Genomic DNA, 20,257 nt, shown 5'->3' on the forward strand with positions numbered 1-20,257 from the left:
ACCTATCCAGGGTTTTATAATTCTGCCACATATCAAAAACTTCTTCCACTTTTAAGAAACTGGCGACAGATCAGTAAGACATTTGTTACTCCTAATGGAAGTTAAAGGTGTTTTCCAGCTTTTTTTCTTGATGACTTATCGAAGAATGGTAGAGTTGGAAGGGACCTCCAGGGTCATCTGGTCCAACCCCCTGCTCAGCGCAGGATTTACTAAATCATCCCAGACAGATGTCTGTCCAGCCTCTGTTTGAAGACTTCCATCCTCAAGATAGGTCATCAATAGAAGATCTGCAGGGGACTGACCACATCACTCCTGCCAATCAACTGTTTCCTCGAGCCGCTGCATGCCAGAACTGCCACAGTACTTAATTTTAGTGTGAAATCATGAGTATGAAGAGATGCTTAGTAAAACCAGTTTTTATGTGTGTCTGAGCCCCTTACCTTTTAGAAAGACCAGCGAGATAATCATCTTGAAGGGTACTACAAGAAATAGGTCCACCAAGGTCACTGTTTGTCTGACAACTTAGGTCCTGCCAAGACTAAAACAGAGTGATAGAAAGTTGCTGAGATGTTATGACCAACAGCAAGTCGCAACTCATTAGCTACAGCAAGCATTAGGCCGGATTCACACATTACATACTAGTGGTGGAATTTCTCTACACCTGAATTCCACAACAAATGACAATACATTGCTAATGAATGGAACTTTAACCCCTTAAGGACCAAACTGTTTTGTACCTTAAGGACCAGACACTTTTTAGGGATTTTACCCATGTGGCGATTTTACTGCTCTATTTTTTTCCTTTAGCTACCAAAATTATTTTTGCTGTGTTTTTTTTCCTGTGACATATAGGACTATTTTTTATATCTTTTTTACTGACTTTTTTCCCGTCTTTTAGTTTTATTGGGGGTAAAAAGCTAAAAAAAAAATCGTTTTTTAACATTTATAATTTTTTTAAAAATTATTTTTATATTAACACTAAAATAAAGTATGGGAATGGGTTCCTCTATTTGTTTTGGACGTTTTGATATATAGTATGTACGGTTTTGGTTTACAGGGCACATACGGCGATGGTTTTTGCTGGCGTCTGCTTTGTGTTATTCTCTTTCTTTTGCATGTATTGTTGTTTTATTCTGTTGTTTTGTTTTACTTATGTAGGTAATAATGTTTTTTACTATCTGTGTCCCCCATGACGTCATATAAGACCTCTGGGGGACATTCACATTTTTTTTTCCTTTATTTGACACTTTCCCACTGTAGCTAGGGCGTCCATAGGAGCCCTAGTTACAGGGGAAAGCAACCCCTGTGGTGACATTAGTCACCTGCAGAGCTGCCAGTGTCTAGTCTGACCCTCCAGCTCTGCAGTAGCAGGGAATCCCGGGAGGTCACATGACCCCCCGAGGCTCCCATAGTGAAAGTACCTGTTACCTGCCTTCTGCTCCGGGTTATCAGCTGTCACTAACAGCTGATAACCCGTTTTTGCCTCTGACTGATTGCAAAGCAGGAGACTTAAAGCACCGCCGTAATTTTACTATCGGCGGTGCTCTAAGCCCAGGACCAGCCGCCGTAAATTTACGGTGGCTGGTCCTAAACGGCTTAAGAAACCCCATTCACTAACACTGGCATCATTCTGCTGCGGATTCCACTCATTTTGAGGATTTCCGAATCCGTAGTATTCTGTATGTGTTGTGGGAAATTCACTGCAAACGTCATTTATTTCAATGGAAGGAGTGAAATCCCACGGCTAAATCCACACCAAATGATGTGCAAGTTTCATTGCAGAATTTAGTGTAGAAATAAAGATTTTTCCACTGTGTATGAAAGCCGTATACTGCATTTCAACAGATTTATCATATTTAAATGACCTGACCAATGATTATAAAGCACAGAAGTCACACATTTTCACACAGCAACGATTCAGTTTGCAATCAGTTTATTAATCTTATCATTAATGGATATTCTCACAGGATGAAATTCTGAGAAATTCTTTAATGTCTACAATAAATTGTCCAACCTAAGCACAGCTTAAACCCACATTTTAGTCCTCCCACTTTGACATTGCCACTTTGCCTCCCTTTTTAAGCACCATTTCTAACTTAAGCGTTTATTCACACAAAAGCATTTGCGCTACGGATCACGCATGCAAAATTTACGTTCGCAACGTGCCGTGAATAGAACCCATTGGTGTCAGTGGGTTCGTTCACATGAGCATATTTTGGGCGTACATTTCATTTGCACAAAAACATATACATCATGTTCTATTTTTGTGCATATTGCGCATGAAAAATAGCACATATTAAAGGGGTTCTGTCACTAAAAAAGAAAAATGCTATACTTATCTATTCCTCCCCCATCAGTCTACTTACCAGATCTTCACCTCACCTATCTTCTCCTGTCTCCTGCGGTCCAGGGGGTCACTTCACCTCCAGCTGCCTGATTCTGCTCCTTCCTGTGAGGTTACATTTGGTTGGCAGTCTTCCAAAGTACGTTATGTCACAGCACACAGGCCAGCAGGAGGACTGCCCTTCTTCTTCAGAGATTGCTAATGCGAGCTGTCTCTGAAATAGATTACAATTCCTTCCTAGGCAGTGTAGCTACAGCACAGGGACCTGACCTTCACTGACCCAGCCGGAAGGAGTTTGTGATAAGCAGCCCTCATAACAAGCTGGGCCCAGCCTGCAGTGAGCTGACCTGGGGCACTGGAGAAGCTCAGCCAGGAGAAGATGTGATAAGGAGACAGACAGGGAAGGAATAGGTAAGTTTAGAGAATTTTTTTTAATGACAAAACCCCTTTAAACTTAATTTCCATTGAAATCAATGGGAGCTCGCTTGTTTTTTTGTGCACGCAAATATGCTGGGAATGCGTGCGCAAAAAAAATACAGTAAAATATGCACACTCACGTGCAAAAATGACGTCCATTGTACAAATATGTGCTTACTATGCTTACACCCATGTGAAGCCACCCTAAGGCACGCTCCTTAGTACAATATTTTTGTGTATTTGTGTATTTTACTGCATGCTAATTTGCGTGCGGCAAACAAACTCACCAACTAATAAGGCTAATTAGTTCCAGGAGTGTTCTTTTTCCAGAGCAATAAGGCAGTGTTTCACGCATCTTCTTGCATATTCTGCACATTTTTGCACCCCCATTGACTTCTATGGGGACCTTTGGTGCGCAAAAATGCAAAAAAATTAAGAAAATGAAGACTGAGGCCTGCTTCACAGCGGCGAGGGTGATATCGGGCTGTGAATCACGGTCCGATATTGCCCTCGCAATCCTTCGGAAAACCCCTGGATGCGAGGCGTTTTCACATGGAAACAGTCTTACATTACTGCGAGGCTAAAGGAATCCCCCGTCGCAGCTGTCACAGCCGCAGCAGGAGATCAGGAGATCGCAGTGTTCTCCCATTGTTTTCAATGGGACTGGCACAGCACCGGACTGGAACTGCAGGCTGAGTGAGTGGAATGCCTGTATGGATGCTGCACCGCCAACATTAAATGAAGTGGCGGGCCGGATTCAGCCCGTTGGCCTTATGTTTGACATGTATGGTATAGATTATGCACTAGGGGATTTATTCCTCTGTGTTTCCAATGTAAATGTTATTCATGACATGAATTGCATACTGTAACAAATTTTAATCTGTTGATACACTCTAGAAAAGATAATATATGTTAAATTAAACATTACATTCCAAAATGATTTAGCAAACCTCAGATATGCTGCATGAGGACCCCTTGTCACCATCATCAGCAGGGCAAATTGCATGCATACGCACAAGCCTTTGATGTTTAGACTTCTGAGAGCTGTATATTGGCTCTGCGGCTTCTTGATAGTCTTTTCCCATCTGTCCAAGAAAAACAGAAATGACTAAAGAGTCCTGCTAAGTCTTAGAATTTAACCCCTAACTCACTGCAATCTGCAGAAGGTCCAGCACGGTATTCCATTTAGCAAACATGTTATAGTTATTATAAGACAATTCGACTCCAATTGACGCTTCACCTCTTGAGCCCAACATACTAACATCCGCACATGTGGTGTAGCATGCAGGGACTTGTACAGGCTGCAACAGTGTCCTTAGGCCTTAGTCAGACGGGCGTTTTTTGCCGCGATTTGCGGATCGCATGACGGATGCGCATCCGCAAATCGCGTGACCGGTGCGCGCAAGTCGCCCGCAAATCGCCCGAAAATCTGCTCCTAGCCGCGTTTCATTAGAAACGGGCCGGAGCTGTCCAGCGCATTGCATTCAATGGAGACGGCAATAGAGCCGCCTCCATTTAAAGCAATGCGCTGCGGGCGAGCCCGGGATGAATTGTCGGTAAGGGCTTAAATATATAAGCCCTTCCCTGCAATTCATCCTAAAATGTGTTAAAATAAAAAAAAATTGCATTCTCACCTTCTGCCTGCAGCTCCGGGCAGCCGTCCTGCAGTGGGTGTGAAGGGGGTGTGAGTCAGACCTGCCCCCTGATTGGCTCAGCGCTGAGCCAATCAGAGGCATGCCTCACTCACACCCATTCATGAATTCATGAATGGATGTGAGTCAGACCTGCCCCTGATTGGCTCAGCGCTAAGAGGCAGCAGTCACTCACCCATTCATGAATTCATGAATGGGTGTGTGAGTGAAACCGGCCTCTGATTGGTCAGGCTGTGACCAATCAGAGCAGATCATTCAGCAGGCGGGGATTTTAAAGCCCCGCCGGCTGAATAGTGCCGAGAAGCAGTTCAGGAGAACTGACAGCGGCCGCGGCTGGACTCCGGCTGCAGCGGAAAGGTGAGTATACAATTTTTTTTTATTTTAACACATTTTAGCATGAATTGCAGGGAAGGGTTTATATATTTAACCCCTTCCCGACAATTAACCCCGCGCACGCCGGCAGCCCATTGCTTTCAATGGAGCGGCTGTATTGCCGCTCCATTGAATTCAATGGGCAAACATCGTTCTTCTCTGCCACAGCTGTTACAGCTGTGGCAGAGAAGAATGATTTGTCTTCTATATGTTCTCAATGGGGTCGGCGCTGCTGCCGCCGGCCCCATTGAGCGCATATACAGAAGCGAACAGGAATCGCAGATCGCAGATAGGTGCGATCTGCGATTTTTTGTTCTATAATTTTTCGGACGAGCGCATAAAAAGCGCTCATGTGCCCGATACCATTGCGAAGCAATGGTTTTAAAAAATCGCCGGACGCATGCGCATGCGCAAATCGCGGTAAAAAAACGCCCGTCTGACTAAGCCCTTAAATAGAATTAGAGATCATATCCATATCATGACTGCTTGCATTATTGCTCTAAACTTTCTACCTATAGTCCATGGCAATTGTCCCCCAATACTCAGAAGTATGACAAACAACAGTGTGCAGTGAAGTTGTGGTTAGCATTCACACCAAAATCAGCATGTGTAATGTGGAATTTACCACCGATTTGTGGCAGAATTTAGCTATTTTCAAATCCACATCAAGATCAGCATGATAGACGTGCAGATTTGGGGCACATTTTTCAGCGCAGTAGAATATTCCCCTGTGTGTTGCAGAATATTCTGCCACATGTTAAAGCACCCTTAGTCGCAGTAAATGCCACACCACAATCTGCAGGGTCTAAGCAGATTTGGATGCAGAATGAAAATGTCAAGTTGCTACACTGATGCCTCTACCCTGTGCCAGTCACTGCACTGATAGCTCCACCTTGTGCCAGTCAGGGCACTCATAGATCCACCCTGTGCCAGTCACTGCACTGATAACTCCACCCTATGGCAGCCTCTGCACTGGTTGTCCATCAAATACGGAATACAATTTAAACTCATCACTCTCATCCATAAAACCCTCCACATTGCTGCACTGCTCTATATCTCCTCCCCCATCTCTGTCTACTGCCCTATCCCATGTTCTTTGCTCTGCTGAGGACCTTATACTAAACTCCTGTCTAATCAAAACCTCTGACTCTCACCTCCAAAATTTTTCCCGAGCTGCACCAGTTCTCTTGAACACGCTACCCCAGGCAATCAGGTAATTCACAACACTCACAGCTTTAACCCCTTGAGTGGCACGCCCGGAAAAGTTCCGTGACGAGCTCCACTGCTCATAGCAACATAGCCCGGAAGATTTCCGGGCTATGTATCACTATGGGAGCTGCAGAGCACAATGCCACAAGCTGTGACAGTGTGCTCTGCCTGCACAGACCCACACAGAGCAGTGCAAGGGCTTTGAAAAACCAGCAAAAGATATTGCCGACATGTCGGCAATGTCCTGCTTTGTTTACAGGTTGCCATAGAGACCATCGGCTTGTCAGAAGCATGCAGATGGTCTCTGTGGCAGGGAGAGCTGGTTGTTAGCTGTCAGAGGACAGCTAGGTACCTGCTCTTACAGCAGAGATCAGAGAAAACCTCCGATCTCTGCTGTGTTAACCCTTTACATGCTGCAGTCTATGTGACTGCAGCATGTAAAGGGCTGTCACTGCAGCATGTAAAGGGCTGTCACCATCGGACCCCTGGAATGTGATCAGGGGTCCTGATGGGTCCCTGTGGAAGTCCCCTAAAGGGACAAAAAAAAATAAAAAAATTTTAAAAAATTAAAAAAAAAAAAAGTAAAAAAATTATTAAAAAAATAAAAAAAACACTTGTCTCCCTTTACTTTGTAAAAAATAAAAAATACAATCACACATGTGGTATCCATGTGCGTCGTAATGACCCAGAGAAGAAAGTTAATACATTATTTAACCCCTTAATGACATGGCCCCTTTTTTCTTTTTTCCCCATTTCTTTTTTTCCTCCCCCCTGTTTAAAAAATCACAACTTGTCCCGCAAAAAACAAGCCCTTATATGGCCATGTCAATGGAAAAATGAAAAAGTTATGGCTCTTGAGACGCAACTGCAAAACTAGTTGAAATTCAATGATTAGACCATTTTAAAAAACCTGCCCTGGTGGGCACGACAGGGTGGTAGGAAACCTGCCACTCAAGGGGTTAAACAAGCTCTAAAAACAAATCTTTTTAGGGAGGCCTATCATATTCCCTAATGTAAATTCTTCTCCATCTACCCTGCCTCTACACTCCCCCTTGAAAACCTGAGCCACCTCTTACCACTGCATCCCTCATACACCCCATCGGACCTCTTACCCGTTTATCCACTCACACAGCTTTATGTATATATATTATCCTATGTGTATACTTCCTTATAGTCTTTAAGCTCTTGCAAGCAGGACCCTCACCCTTATTGTTCAAGATGTGCATTGGCTTATTACTAGATATTATGACCTATTTTTTGTATGTTTTTCCAAATTTGTTAAAAGCGGCAGAATATGTGGCCAGTATATAAATAAACCAATCTGCAACAAAATCATGCAACTTTCATGACAATTTGGGTGCGGAAATACAGCAGATTTTTTCTGCGGTGTGTGAAAGTAGTCTACTACACGCATACAGCAACATGGTGGCCGCTGCATTTCTTAAAGGAAAACTACTATGATCCACCTCCAGGGGTCCCCTGTATCCCCCAACTTCCATAAATGAGTAGCAGTTACACTGGTGCTCTTCGGAACAAGTGCACCCTCCTTAAAGCGCCCCTCTGGTTTTGGGACCCTTCGGTATATTACCTGCAGTTGTTGTCTTGTGCTGTCCCTCCAGTCTGCGAGGTTTGGGCCCTCCTTTCGGGCATCCAAGATGGCCGCAGCAGTTTTCTAACTACCTAACGCACAATGTGCACTGCTCTCTGATTGGCCAGTGATCACTTGAGCAGCTATAGCCAATCAGAGAGCAGGTATAGTGCATGGCTAGTCTTAACACCACCAATGCACTGTGAGGAATTAGGTAGTCTAAAGTTTGTGTTGGCAGTCTTGGACATCTGAAAACAAGACCCAGAACTGGCAGATTAGAGGGGTAACAGAGAAGAACAACTACAGCTGCTATGTCCTCGTTTCTCTATTGTCACAGGACAGAATTTTGTCCCAAAACCGGAGGGTCCCTTAAATCACACACCCCTTATTTCACCGACATGCAATATATCATATCCTGCTTATCACCCTGGTATAGAAATTACTCTCTACATTGCTCATAATTTCAAACACGTCCATCAGTTAGGAATCCAAGGTCAACAAATAAAGTACTCCACATAACAAGCTTTTCTGGCAGCCCCTCTCTTTGCATCATTAGTGCCCTGTAAAAAAGTCTGACTCAGAGAACTGGGTATAAAAACAACAAAAACTGCAGATATTTTTTGGACACTTCATTAACTAAATAAACAAGTTACATGGAAACGTTTACTAGGAAGTAAAAAAATGAAATATAGTTTGCAAAATTAGAAGCCGAAAATCAGATATCATAAGTATGTGAATAGAAAGTTCTCAGAGAATGCAAGATAAGTATAATATCAGCAAACTTAGGCTACTTTCACACGACACTATTTTGGTCAGTATTTTGCATTAGTATTTGTAAGCCAAATTTAGGAGTTAAACACTTAAAAAGGTGCAGAAACTGTCAATTACACTGCAGAATTGCCCAATATACCGTTTCTCCATGTAGATTGCACTCCTGGTTTTGGTTTACCAGTAATAATGGAAGATACTGACCAAGATACTGCCATGAGAAAGTAGCCTAACTCTTTAAGATTGGAGATGCTGACCTGTAAAGCAGCGGTAAACAGCTGATCATGGTCATATCATATGGAAAGGGAAAGAGAAGGGGCTTACAGGAAAGAATGGTTCAAGAAGGGGGTTGGGGATGGAGATAAGAAAACGGAGAAAGAGAAGGATGGCCCAAAGTAAAGCCATTACAGAATAAGCCTCATTGCAGATAGCCTTTTGAGTCTAATGATAATGAGGAGAGTCGGTGAATTTAGGCTAGTGGAAATTGTAGGTCAATTTTGTAGGTCACGGCTGGAAGAAATCTTCATGATGTTTTGGGCCAGATGACAAAGAATGGACTATAATATTTTAAATCGTTTTTATTATCATTTTGTATTTAAAAAATAACGTTAAAAATAGGATTTTTTAAGCAAACAACATTACAGCCATAAACTTTAACAATTACTTAACAATTTCTAACATTGCCGTCAACCTGTCAGCCATTTTGAACCAGCCCATTCTTAAGTCAATATGATATTGAGATTGTGAAGGGTAGAGTTTAGGGATATTTTGTGATGCCAGCAGGCCTGGTATGTAAGTATGGGGAGCCCCCTTAGTGTTTAGGTGTATCTGAATGTCAAGGAAGGGAAATGGGATCTTCACCTCTAATCACACTCTCCATATGCCATGTTGTAGTGGAGAAGCAGGTATGTATTTTCATTTTCATTCTTGGGGGAAGCAAAGCAATGAATTTGCCCAAGATTGAAAAAAACCTTTTACCCTCTGTTCCTTACTATTCACTGCTTCCACCCCAATCCATTCTCATAACAAAAAGCATTTTTTCCAAAAAGGAGCTTGGGGTTGCTTCCAAACCTGCAAGATAGCTTTGTGGCCACCGCTGAGGCCACATGGAGAATTTTTATGTTATCAGTAGTTGTGTTTGTTAACCCAACTGCAAATGGCCCATGTAGGGGTGAATGGTGCTTTGGATTGTAAATGATTGGAAATAAAAGTGTGAACTCGTTTCCAGTAATATTCGATATGTAGGCAGTCCCACAAGCAGTGATAGAGGGCTGCCTCTGTTTCTCCGCATTTGAAACATTGTGAAGAGTTGTAGACCCCTATTTTATGCAGGGTAAGGCATGTTTTGTAAACCGCTTTAAGAAGCATTTCGTTGTATTGGGTCATGGGGAGAAAGTAATGTATTTGATGGATGATATAATTAGTGAGTGAGACTGGGGTCATCATGCCATTTATTTATCGCAACCTGGAAGTGGAGCAGTCTAAAAGGGTAATAAATAGGGTACTGGTGTATCTTGTCTCCACCGGAAGTAAGGGTGGAGACATGGGTTAGCTGGGTTGATAGAGAGGGGAGGGCCAGGTGACGCCCACAGGTTGTGATTGGCTAATGCAGGCTGTCACAGTCCCCGGTCGGCTCCCACCCCAGCTGCTGTCAGAGTGTTGCATCTCCCCTGGCATCTCCCCTATCTCCACTGGCTGAGACCCCGGAGCTGTTATTCTGTGGGATCGCATCTCCCCTGGCTGCGACGCTGCTGCTGAGTGTGTCTTGCTCTGCTGCCGATGCCGGTTACGCTCAGGACACACTCCCCATGCCAGATGTCAGCGCCCCCACTAGGCCTCCACTCATACTGTTCCTGCATCTGCTGCATTTGTGCCCGCGGTCCCGATGTCTCCCCGGCGATGTTCTGCGGTCCTCCGCTGCGCTGTAACTCCCCACCCCATGCCGTTCTCCTGCGCTGCTCCGGTCCTATGCTGCACTGTTCCTCACCACCCCAGCCGGTCTCCTGCTCTTACATCCCATGTGCTCTGGTCCTCCGCTGTACTGTCACTCACCACTCCCGTCGCTCTCCTGCGCTGACAGTCTCTGGGGACATTGACAGCAGCATGGGTCTGGACTAAAGATGGGAGCTGACAGTCTCCAGAGTCAGGACAGTGACAACAGCAGAGTCCGGAACGGGAGATAGGAGCCGAGACCCAGAGATGGCAGGTCTGTGGGGCCAGCCAATCAAAAGCTGTGGGCATCACCTGCCTCTCAACACAGCTCAATTATGTCTCCACCCCTAGCATCCGGTGGAGACATAATACACCAGTACCAATAAGTAGTTTCTGTAATCAAAACCCAGCACAAGTGGGAGTTTAAAATGTGAAAATGGAATAGAGAGGTCCACTTGCTCTCAGAGAGGTTTCAAAGACTTTTGTTTCAATAGCTTAATTCTTTTAAATAGTGGGAAAAGGGAATTTTCATGATTGGGAATTTCTCTTGGAGTTCGGGAAGTGGGAGGACTCTTCACCGGACGGACTGTAGTAGTTGAGCTATGGAGGTTAAAATATTGGATGGGCGTGGCTCAGTTGCGGATTGCGTGTTAAAGTAAGGCCCAATGTCCATGTATGGATTTGATTTACTAAATCTGCGCGGATCTGCCGCACGGGAGATCCGCAGCACTAGCCGCCCATAGTAACAATGGGATGTCCGTAACTGAATGAAACCCTGCAGATTTGATTTTTAGGTGCTTTGTGGATACCCCATGCGGGTCTAAAATCACAGCATGCTCCATTTTATCGCAGAACCCGTGCAGATGTGGTTCCATTCATCTCTATGGGAGATGAAAACAAGCAATCCGCGATCACCTGCAAGCCATTAAAAAAAGCATTTTTAAGATGAAACACAGTGATCCGCTGTGGATATCCGTATTGAAAATCCACGAGTGCCATGGACATTGGGCCTAAGGGTGAAGTTTTAGGATAGATCTATGGGCTACATTATTAATAGAGGTACTCTATTAGGGGTGGGGGAGCAGCATGTGCTTGGCTGAATTTTAGTTCCATCAATGGACAAAGACATAGATGGCATATATGAGTGAACTCAGCTTATTTTAAACTCTTCTCTTTAGAAGGTGCTTAGTGTCTAAAGCTCTGATTAAGCTAGTCTGAAACACGAACTTCACAAACATTCAACAGTATGATGCAAAATTTCATGAAAGCTGCCATGAATGTATACATCTAGGTGGCATTCTGATAATGTATGGGGTGTCTCCTTTCAGAAGATATGCTGGTATTGGGGTGTAATTTTTTATTCTGTTATTCACACTTTATTTGTACATGCCAGTGTAGTGACCCAGTGTTAGTGGGGCCCCTCCATAATATTATATGTCTGTCTCGTGCCGTTGTCTTGTGACTGTCTCATGTGTAGTGTGCATTTGGATTATGTGCATTGCACCTCTGCAGGATTGAATGGGTTAATGTCAGGCTTATGTCTGGAAAATGTATCGCTGTGTAAGTCATGTGACTATGTTTATATATATATATATATATATATATATATATATATATATATATATACAATGTATGTGTTTGCTAGAAGTAGCCTAGCATGTGAGTCTGAGAGAGCAGAAGAGAGAGTTCTTGCAAGAGTTAGTCTGTGGATCGTCCGGAATACCCCGAGAATCCTCCCCGTTGCACCACCTTATCTTTTTGTATCTGTGCCAGTTGATGTAAATTGGACGTTGCTAAATTACAGTAAACGGAAATTACTGACCGTTCCCGGTTTGTCCAGAAAGTTTTCCATCATCACTAGAGTTGAGTGAACGTACTCTGTTGAGCTTGATGCTCGTTCGAGTAGTAGCGTACTCGACCCCGCCCCAGTTTTTGGCTCCTCCCCACTGTGACGTGCCTGTTTTGGGCCCTCCCCGCCGCGACGCAGCGTGCGTCAATGGCAAATTTTTTGTCTGGCAGGCAGGGGAGAGAGAGAGAAACACAAGCCAAGAAGAAAAAAAAAAGCTCAGCACCCGGCGTCCCACATGCAAAAATGCTCGAGTCTCATATTGTAGTCAATGGGGTTCGTTACTCGAGTAGAGCTCTCAAATTTTACGAAAAAGCTTGACTCGAATAACGCGGACCCGAGCATTTGGGTACTCGCTCATCTCTAATCATCACGATACACCGCAGAGGACGGAACGGTGGCATCACATATGACAAATGGACTACAGGTAACCTACGGTTATTTTCCCCCTGTGATCTCCCCCAGAAGTACCATAGTCGGGTCCCGAGCTACCCCCAGGGGAGGAGATGACAAGGCCTTTCTCTACCCTGCTATCTCCTCAGTTGTGGGCCCGCTCCTCGGACGCTGCACCATCTGCTTTGAAAATCGTCCGGGCTGTCAACATTTTCTGGTAACCAAATCTCATCTTACCGTCAAGATCTGTAGCTGAGCCTCCAAACTTCGATTCTGCTGTCTGAGTTCAGAATTACATTCAGTAAGATTTATAACTTGTTTCCTAAGTGAATCCTTTTCATTTAGAAATTGTGAAATCTCAGATTGAACCATGTCTCTAGCTCGGTATGCCTGCGCCAAAGAAATAAAGTGCATGTAAGAAAAGACGATATGTATTTCAGAAGTGAAATAACCAGATTAGTAGATCTTTCAAAGTTGGTGCAAATGTAGTAATAAAATGGTGGGCAAACATCCTAAAACATATGGTACTTGGATGGACACCACAGCAACAACACACGGTTTTACATGGCCAGATAATCTGCCAATGGTACCAATCACTGACAGACAATGAGGTTGTCAATAATGGGCCATTTAGACGAGCTGATCCTTGTTTAATCAAGTGAACGAGCGAATGACGTTACCGCTAACTCGTTCACGCTCGTGCAGTCAGTTTAGACAGGCAGAGTCATCGTTGGCTCGTTCAAACAAGAATCGTTCAGTTCCTGTATAAGTGAGGGGTCTTTCTCCCGCCGGTGCTCGGTCCCCTGCTCTTGTCTTTGGTCACACCCGCTTTACGGGATGTCACAACAGCTGCAGCCAATAACAGAGCTCAGTGTTAATTCAATCCTGGGGAATTTTCTGCTCAGTGAGGGCTCTTTCACGAGAGCGTATATCGGCCGCCATTTTCACGGCCAGCCGATATACGCTACCATCTGTTGCATTGGATTCCAATGCATCAAATCACATGGCCGTATTCCCGCGGCATAAAAGCACTTGGCCGGGACAATATAGTGCCGAGCGCATTCACGCCGGGTCAAGAAGATGGTCCTGGAACTATCCGTCCGAAATACGTCGGCCACTGCATGGGCTCCTATGGGAGCCAATGACAGCGGCCGGAAAAGGGAGGTGGGAGTTTAGAAGCGTGACTGATAAACTTCCTCCCTCTTCTATCCTCCTCTATCCTCCCCTCCGGCTGTTTCCAAGTGTGGGGAAGGGGGTGGCTAAGCTCCGCCCCTCCCATTGCTGACTGCTGACAAGAGTTGGGGGGGGTGCTAAGCTCCGCCCCTGCCCTGCCCACCCCCATTGCAAACAGCTGGAGGGAAGAAGAGAGGTGGTGAGCCGGCGAGGGGGAGGGAAGGGGAGGCAATGACATTGTGGCCTCGGCGCATGTGCGCCGGGCCCGTGCCATCTGAACGGGCGCACAAACATTAGATTTGTGCGCCTGTTCACATGTTTTTACGGCGCCGGCGGGTGCATTTAAAAACGCCTGCCGCCATGTGAAAGAAGCCTGAATGAGAGGGTCTGAACGAGCGCTGTTTAAACCGAAGTTAAGCGAACGAGCCAACAATGGATTTTATGCCTGCAATCGTTCGCTTGCGTTTAGACGATTATTGTTCACTTTTCCTCTTTTTACAAGTTTTTGGAACGATAATGGTTCTATCTAATAGTGCCCTAAGTACTTGTTCCTTTTGTCTAGACTGACAATTATCTTCATCACCATGCAGCTATCATTGGTCAGATGGACATCTGTCTGTCTACACGCAAAGATGTGCAGCTGACCAGTGAGCATTTTTATGTTCGAGCAGACATGCTCAAAGTATTTGGGCTATGAACAAGGTTGATTTGCACACACGTCTGCCTAGTTCACAGTACTTATTTGCACACGCAAGACATGTTCATATGCGCACGGACACTCCCCCCCCCTTATTTAAATGGCTAATGAGTTCTAGATGTCTTCTTTTTTTCACAGAATTGCACAACGTATTGTGGATTTGTGCGCGCATTTGTACACCTCTTATAAACTTCTATGGGGACCCTTAGGGCGCAAAGGCGCACAAAAAAGAGCAGGGAAATGTGTATGGACTCATTGATATCAATGGGTTCTATTTTTTGCACATTGTGCGCATAAATTTTACGCGTGCAAATATGCGTGCAAATACGCCTGCGTGAAGGAGCCCTACAAGACACGATCAGCCAACAGACGAGCGCTTATTTGTTCATTAGCTGATCATGGCCATAGCTACATGGCTTTATGATCAGGCAAATGAATTTCGGGTGCATGTTCTTGCCTAATCATCACGTCTTGAAGAATTACAAAGGCATGACATAATAGTTCAGTGTTTTCCCACACAGTGTATTTACAGCATGTACAGTAAAGACATAACTCAAGGGACCACAGTCTTTACATTAAGTTACAACGCAGCGATTCCCCGCTAGCCATCGATAGCACACAAAGCAGAAAAAATTGCTTTCGTTAACCATAGATATACCATCACTCATATCGTATAATCATATAGCGTTGGGTCGAGCTGCTCTTTTTGCGTTTCTTTACCTGGTCACGCTCCTTCTGGAGTTCATCAACTTGATAATGAAAGGCTTCAGTTTTCTTCTTCAAGATGTCATTATTATCCTGTAAATGTTGACAGTCTTGAAGCATTTTCTCTTTTTCCTCTTTCCACTAAAAACACAATTTTCGAGACATTATTACTCAGACATTGCAAATATGTTGTCAATATGTCTGACAGTATTGTCAGAGAGCTATCTGACCAGACTGTTAGGAGGTGCTGGTACCAGTGGATGCGTGAGGGCACGCACAAAAAGTGACCAGTGTCAGAAGGCCCTCGATAGACCACCAGTAGAGAGGACTTTCTGATTACCCAATAAGCGCAAGCAGCTCCAACTGTTTTGTTGTCCACCATCCAGAGATAGGCGACACCATCATTACAGGCCCATGTGTCTGTCAGAACCATTTCCAGGAGCTTGGCTGAAGGACATTTGGTCTCACAGCGCCCATTACGAGTACTGCTTTTGACACCCATGCACCTTCGTGTCAGGGCTCTAACCCATGAGCTCCTGTGCCCCAAGTGGCAGCTCTCCCTGCTGAGCTTTCAAGCCTTCTGGACTGCTCCCCTGCTGGACCTTAGCCTGGTTCTCATACCCCTGATCCAGTTCCCTGACTTTGCTCCGCCCTGCTCCTGATTGGACTTCCTATATGAGCCTGGCGCTACCACTGCACTATTGTGAGATTATTGTGCCTTACAGCCCATAGGCAAGCTCCATCACCTGCCTGCTCCTCTGTAACCAAATTGATACTAACTTTGCACCAAACTCTGGCTTACCTTGACTACGCTACTTTCCTGCTACTCTGTATTGCAACTGATACTAACTGTGCATCAACATCTGTCTTCCCCTGAATATGCTACTTACTTGCTCCTCTGTACTGCAACCACTGGTGTAACTCTAGGGGATGCGGGGCCTCTCCTCTCCTTATAGGGAGCCCAGTACTATGAATAAAGCATTATAGTTGGGGGCCCTGTTACAGGTTTTGCATTGGGGCCCAGGAGCTTCAAGTTACGCCTCTGACTGCAACAGATACTAACCGTGCATCAACCTCTGGCTTCCGCTGACCATGCTCTGCCGCATAGGTTACAATACAGGAGGCTCCAACCCAGAACTAGACAATTACACGTCACCTTTGTCTGTAGTGGTGTTGTGAACGACAAAACTGAACTGCTACAGAGTGGAACCCGGTTGTCTTTAGTGACGAATTCAGGTTTAGTTTGGGCACTGATGATAGTCGTGTTTGTGTCTAGAGACCCAGGGGTGAGCGCCTCAATCCTGCCTTTGCTGTGGAGCCGCACACTGCCCCCTGCTGGTGTGATGGTCTGGGGGGCCATCGCATATGACAGTCGGTCACCCCTAGTAGTGGTACGAGGAATAATGACAGCTCAGTGATATTTTCAGGAAGACAGATGTTGATGCACAGTTAGTATCAGTTAGTATCAGTTGCAATACAGAGTAGCAGGAAAGTAGCGTAGTCAAGGTAAGACAGAGTTTGGTGCAAAGTTAGTATCAATTTGGTTACAGAGGAGCAGGCAGGTGATGGAGCTTGCCTATGGGCTGTAAGGCACAATAATCTCACAATAGTGCAGTGGTAGCGCCAGGCTCATATAGGAAGTCCAATCAGGAGCAGGGCCACATAGGGCCACATAGGGATTTCCAGCAGTATAATGCTTGGCCACACACAGAAGGGTGTCACAGAAATGTCCCCACAACATTGTCACACTTCCATGGCCTAACAAGGTGCCAGATTTATTGCCAGTAGAACATGTAAGGGACCATCTGAGACGCCAAATTCGATTTTGCACAATCTAGAGGCTCAGTTACAGCAAATGGGGAGTGATATGCTGCAGGATACTTTATGGAACCTGAATGCCTCCATGCCCATTTGTACCACATCTTGCATCCAAACTAGAGGCAGCCCAACAGGGTACTAGAGATTCTATGTCGCCTGTCAGCACCACAACACACAAGGGTCCTGAATGGTGGACCCCAACCAATCCACTATTGATTACATATCCTGAGGATAAATCATCAATACTATTTACATGGAAAACCTCTTAAAAAAGAGAGAAGACAAAGCTTTGCATAAGGGTGTGTCCTCCAAGTTCAATCAGAGGAGGTCCAAGGGGACATGTTAAAATGTAGAGTTACATTTCCTAAACCCACAATAGATGAATAGATTTACATTTGTAGAGTACAGAAGTTCATGTAAGGAAGTTCATGTATGATCTATGTAGTCTCGTGCTTATGTGTATGGTCAGTAAGGGCTACTGTCTGGGTCATGTCTGGAAATGTATCTTTTGTAAGTCATGTGACCATGTTTCTTATATGTGTTTGCAAGCTGGATGATTGGTGTTAGGTTGTGCTGGCTGGGATTTGTTGTGCTACATTGGTTTCTAGCAGCACAGCCTCACAGGTGTGGAATGATTGAGCTGCCTGGGTGTGGTGTTCTCCTGCTAGCCATCACCACCAGTTTGGTTGCAGATAAATATCCTCCCTCTGCAAGAGGAAGTTGCTATCCCTTCACTCTAGGGTTTGTTGTGTTGCATGCCTGTACGTTTGTTATGTGTTTGAACAGGGGCTGGACCAGTGTTTGGCTGGTGGCCAGACATTAGGTGTGGGTAGCCCTGTTCTGTGTATATGGTGTGAACAGTGTCAAGTTCTGTATGTCTGAGCAGGTGGCTAGAAATGGGGAGTGAAATGTCCTGTCCTATGTGGTTGTGTGTCTGGCATGCTAACTCTAGTGTGTTGCTGTGTGAATGGTGTCCTGTGCTGACTGTTTAGTGTCTTGCTAGAGTAGGGACTGCAAGACACGAGGAGCTTTGTCGCGACCTTGCAGCTTAAGTTCATTGGCCAATGTACGAACTAATCCCTCGCTTTAATATTCAGCTTTACCATCTGCTTTAGTGTGCGAGGCTGAGTGGTAAGTGAGTTTGTGGATTTAATGTGTCAGTTCCGCCTGGTTGCGAGTATCACCCTTTCAGGGAGAGCAGGGCTGAGGTTCCAGCGTGGGGCCGCCTTTATAAAGGTGATTGCCCTGCTTGTTAGATAGGGACTTGCCATCTTCCCTGCAGCATAGGGTCAGTTGTCCCAAAACCCGTGTCTTCGGATCACGTTCGTGTGGGCCTGGTGCTTGTTTGCCCATGCGAATGCAACAATTGGGCTGCCCTAAAGTGTGCCCCTACCCTAAAGTGTGTCTGAATTGGGAAGTCACCCAGAGTTCAAGTCCTGCAAGACGTGTGAGTGACCGGTAGAGAGTTCGTGTTCTCCTACGGAGTTTTTTTTCCAGGAATGGTGCTGCACAGATAACTTGGACTGTGGACCCGGTGTCATCCTGTGTCTGCCTCCCTGTCCTCATCATTAATTCTGCCTCCACTGGTTTTTCTGCTACAGCCACATCATCTACCGTACTGTAACTTATGCATGTTGTTCCAAGTAAACTTTCAGTTGCCGACCGTTCCTGGCAATTGCGTGTTTTCACTGCTACCTGTTTGTGTGGACTTTATTACATCTGCAGTTTCACTGCGGAGGAAGGAATGGTGGCATCACCCGTGACAACCACAGAACCAAGTAAGCAACCAACCCCATTTAATAGCCCGCCCTTAGCCCCTGGGACTAGTTCTCCAGTTACCCTCTGGGTGGGAGACGGTAGTGCCACTGTGAGAAGACCCTACTCTAATCCCCGCTAACTCCTAGGCGAGACCCGCTCCTCGATTGCTGCACATTTTTTTATGGTGTTTTTTACACACACATGCACTTTTTGCTGGTGTGCTTTTTCTTAAATAGAAATATGTGAAAAAATGTCACAATTTGTGTTTCGAAAAAAAACAAAAAACTTCATGGAGCCTAAACCATACCCAGAGTGAGGTGGAAAAAAAGCACTGTGTAGTGTTTAATTGACATACAGCTAAAATCTGGCTGTAGCTCTTCTTTGCCACAAAAAAACACAGTAAAGAAATTACCAGGTAAATGCAGCGAAACACAAAGCATTTTTCCTTCAAACTCACTTTTAGGGCGCCCACCCACTGGCGATTTTTTTTCCCTGCGAAATTCGCAGCATTTTTTTCTCTGCAGGGGTCTATGGGACTTGTAATGTTAAAATCGCGATCGCGCAAAATCGCGATTTCGCGGTAAATTGCGATTTTGCGCGATCGTGATTTTAACATTACAAGTCCCATAGACCCCTGCAGAGAAAAAAATGCTGCGAATTTCGCAGGGAAAAAAATCGCCAGTGGGTGGGCGCCCTAATACAGCAAATAACGAATCCATTGAAGTATGAAGGGATAAATCACTTACCAGCTTTCTAGAGGCCGCTCCAGCAGCAATTTTCATTCTGGCTGTCTCTAGTTGAGCCATTAAACCTTCTGAATCCAGTGAAGTCTCATCCTGGTCCACCTTAGGTAGCGAACAGATAATGTCAGCAAAGAAACACGAAACTTAGAAAAAGTCTTTTCATTTTAATGAACTTAAACACTTGTAGCCCGGAATGTATGTTTTCAGAATTTCTTTTTCCCCTAGTGTTGAATGAAGAGGCAGCGCACCTTGTCAGCAGGCGCTCCATTCAAACTCCACCCCACTGAGGATGAAGGGTACGGGGGTGCAGTGAGGAGGAGGTAAATGGGCATATAGGATCCTGTTTTTAGGATTGGCAGTGTCTCAGCCATGCGATCCCCCTCAATCAAACTTGTATCACCTATCTTGTGGACAGATGTTAAAAGTCAATTCTAGGAATACACTTTCTTTTCATTTAATTTAGAGGCTCCTTCTTTTTCAACTTTAGTGACCTATAAGTATATTACAAATCAATTGATGGCCCATGAACTGTGGTTCTCAACATTAAAGGGGTAGCCCACTTACCAAACAACATTGCCCCTACAGGTCTAACTGTGCTAAAATAACAAAGGGGGCTATACTTACTCATCCTGGGTGCCATGATGCCAGGAGTTCGGAAGGGTGACTCTGCAGCCTCACATTGGCTGCAATGATCAGAAGATTTACGGTGCCATCACCTTCCACGATGAACACCAGGAGGACAGCAGGGCTACCGCGCTGGATCCCCACGGCAGAGGGCACTGTGGAACGCTCGGCTCTGCTTCAGGGGTCTGAGAAGAGGTGAGTATTATCTATTCTTTTAT

General features: G+C 45.1%; 1 protein-coding gene across 3 annotated transcripts in view; it reads right to left on the reverse strand.

Moving 5' to 3' along the window:
- The window catches only part of CARD14 (caspase recruitment domain family member 14), a 91,923-nt gene that overhangs the window by 39,115 nt on the left and 32,551 nt on the right, over positions 1 to 20,257 (reverse strand). For all 3 annotated transcript variants that reach the window (XM_066586777.1, XM_066586776.1, XM_066586775.1), the window contains exons 6-10: positions 19,419 to 19,517; positions 15,112 to 15,237; positions 12,759 to 12,911; positions 3,712 to 3,846; positions 441 to 538 (exon numbers count right to left, since the gene is read on the reverse strand). In XM_066586777.1, the coding sequence (XP_066442874.1) occupies positions 441 to 538; positions 3,712 to 3,846; positions 12,759 to 12,911; positions 15,112 to 15,237; positions 19,419 to 19,517 (611 nt within the window). The remainder of the gene's footprint in view (positions 1 to 440; positions 539 to 3,711; positions 3,847 to 12,758; positions 12,912 to 15,111; positions 15,238 to 19,418; positions 19,518 to 20,257) is intronic.

Source organism: Eleutherodactylus coqui, chromosome 13, assembly GCF_035609145.1.
Source record: "Eleutherodactylus coqui strain aEleCoq1 chromosome 13, aEleCoq1.hap1, whole genome shotgun sequence".
Lineage (NCBI taxonomy): Eukaryota > Metazoa > Chordata > Amphibia > Anura > Eleutherodactylidae > Eleutherodactylus > Eleutherodactylus coqui.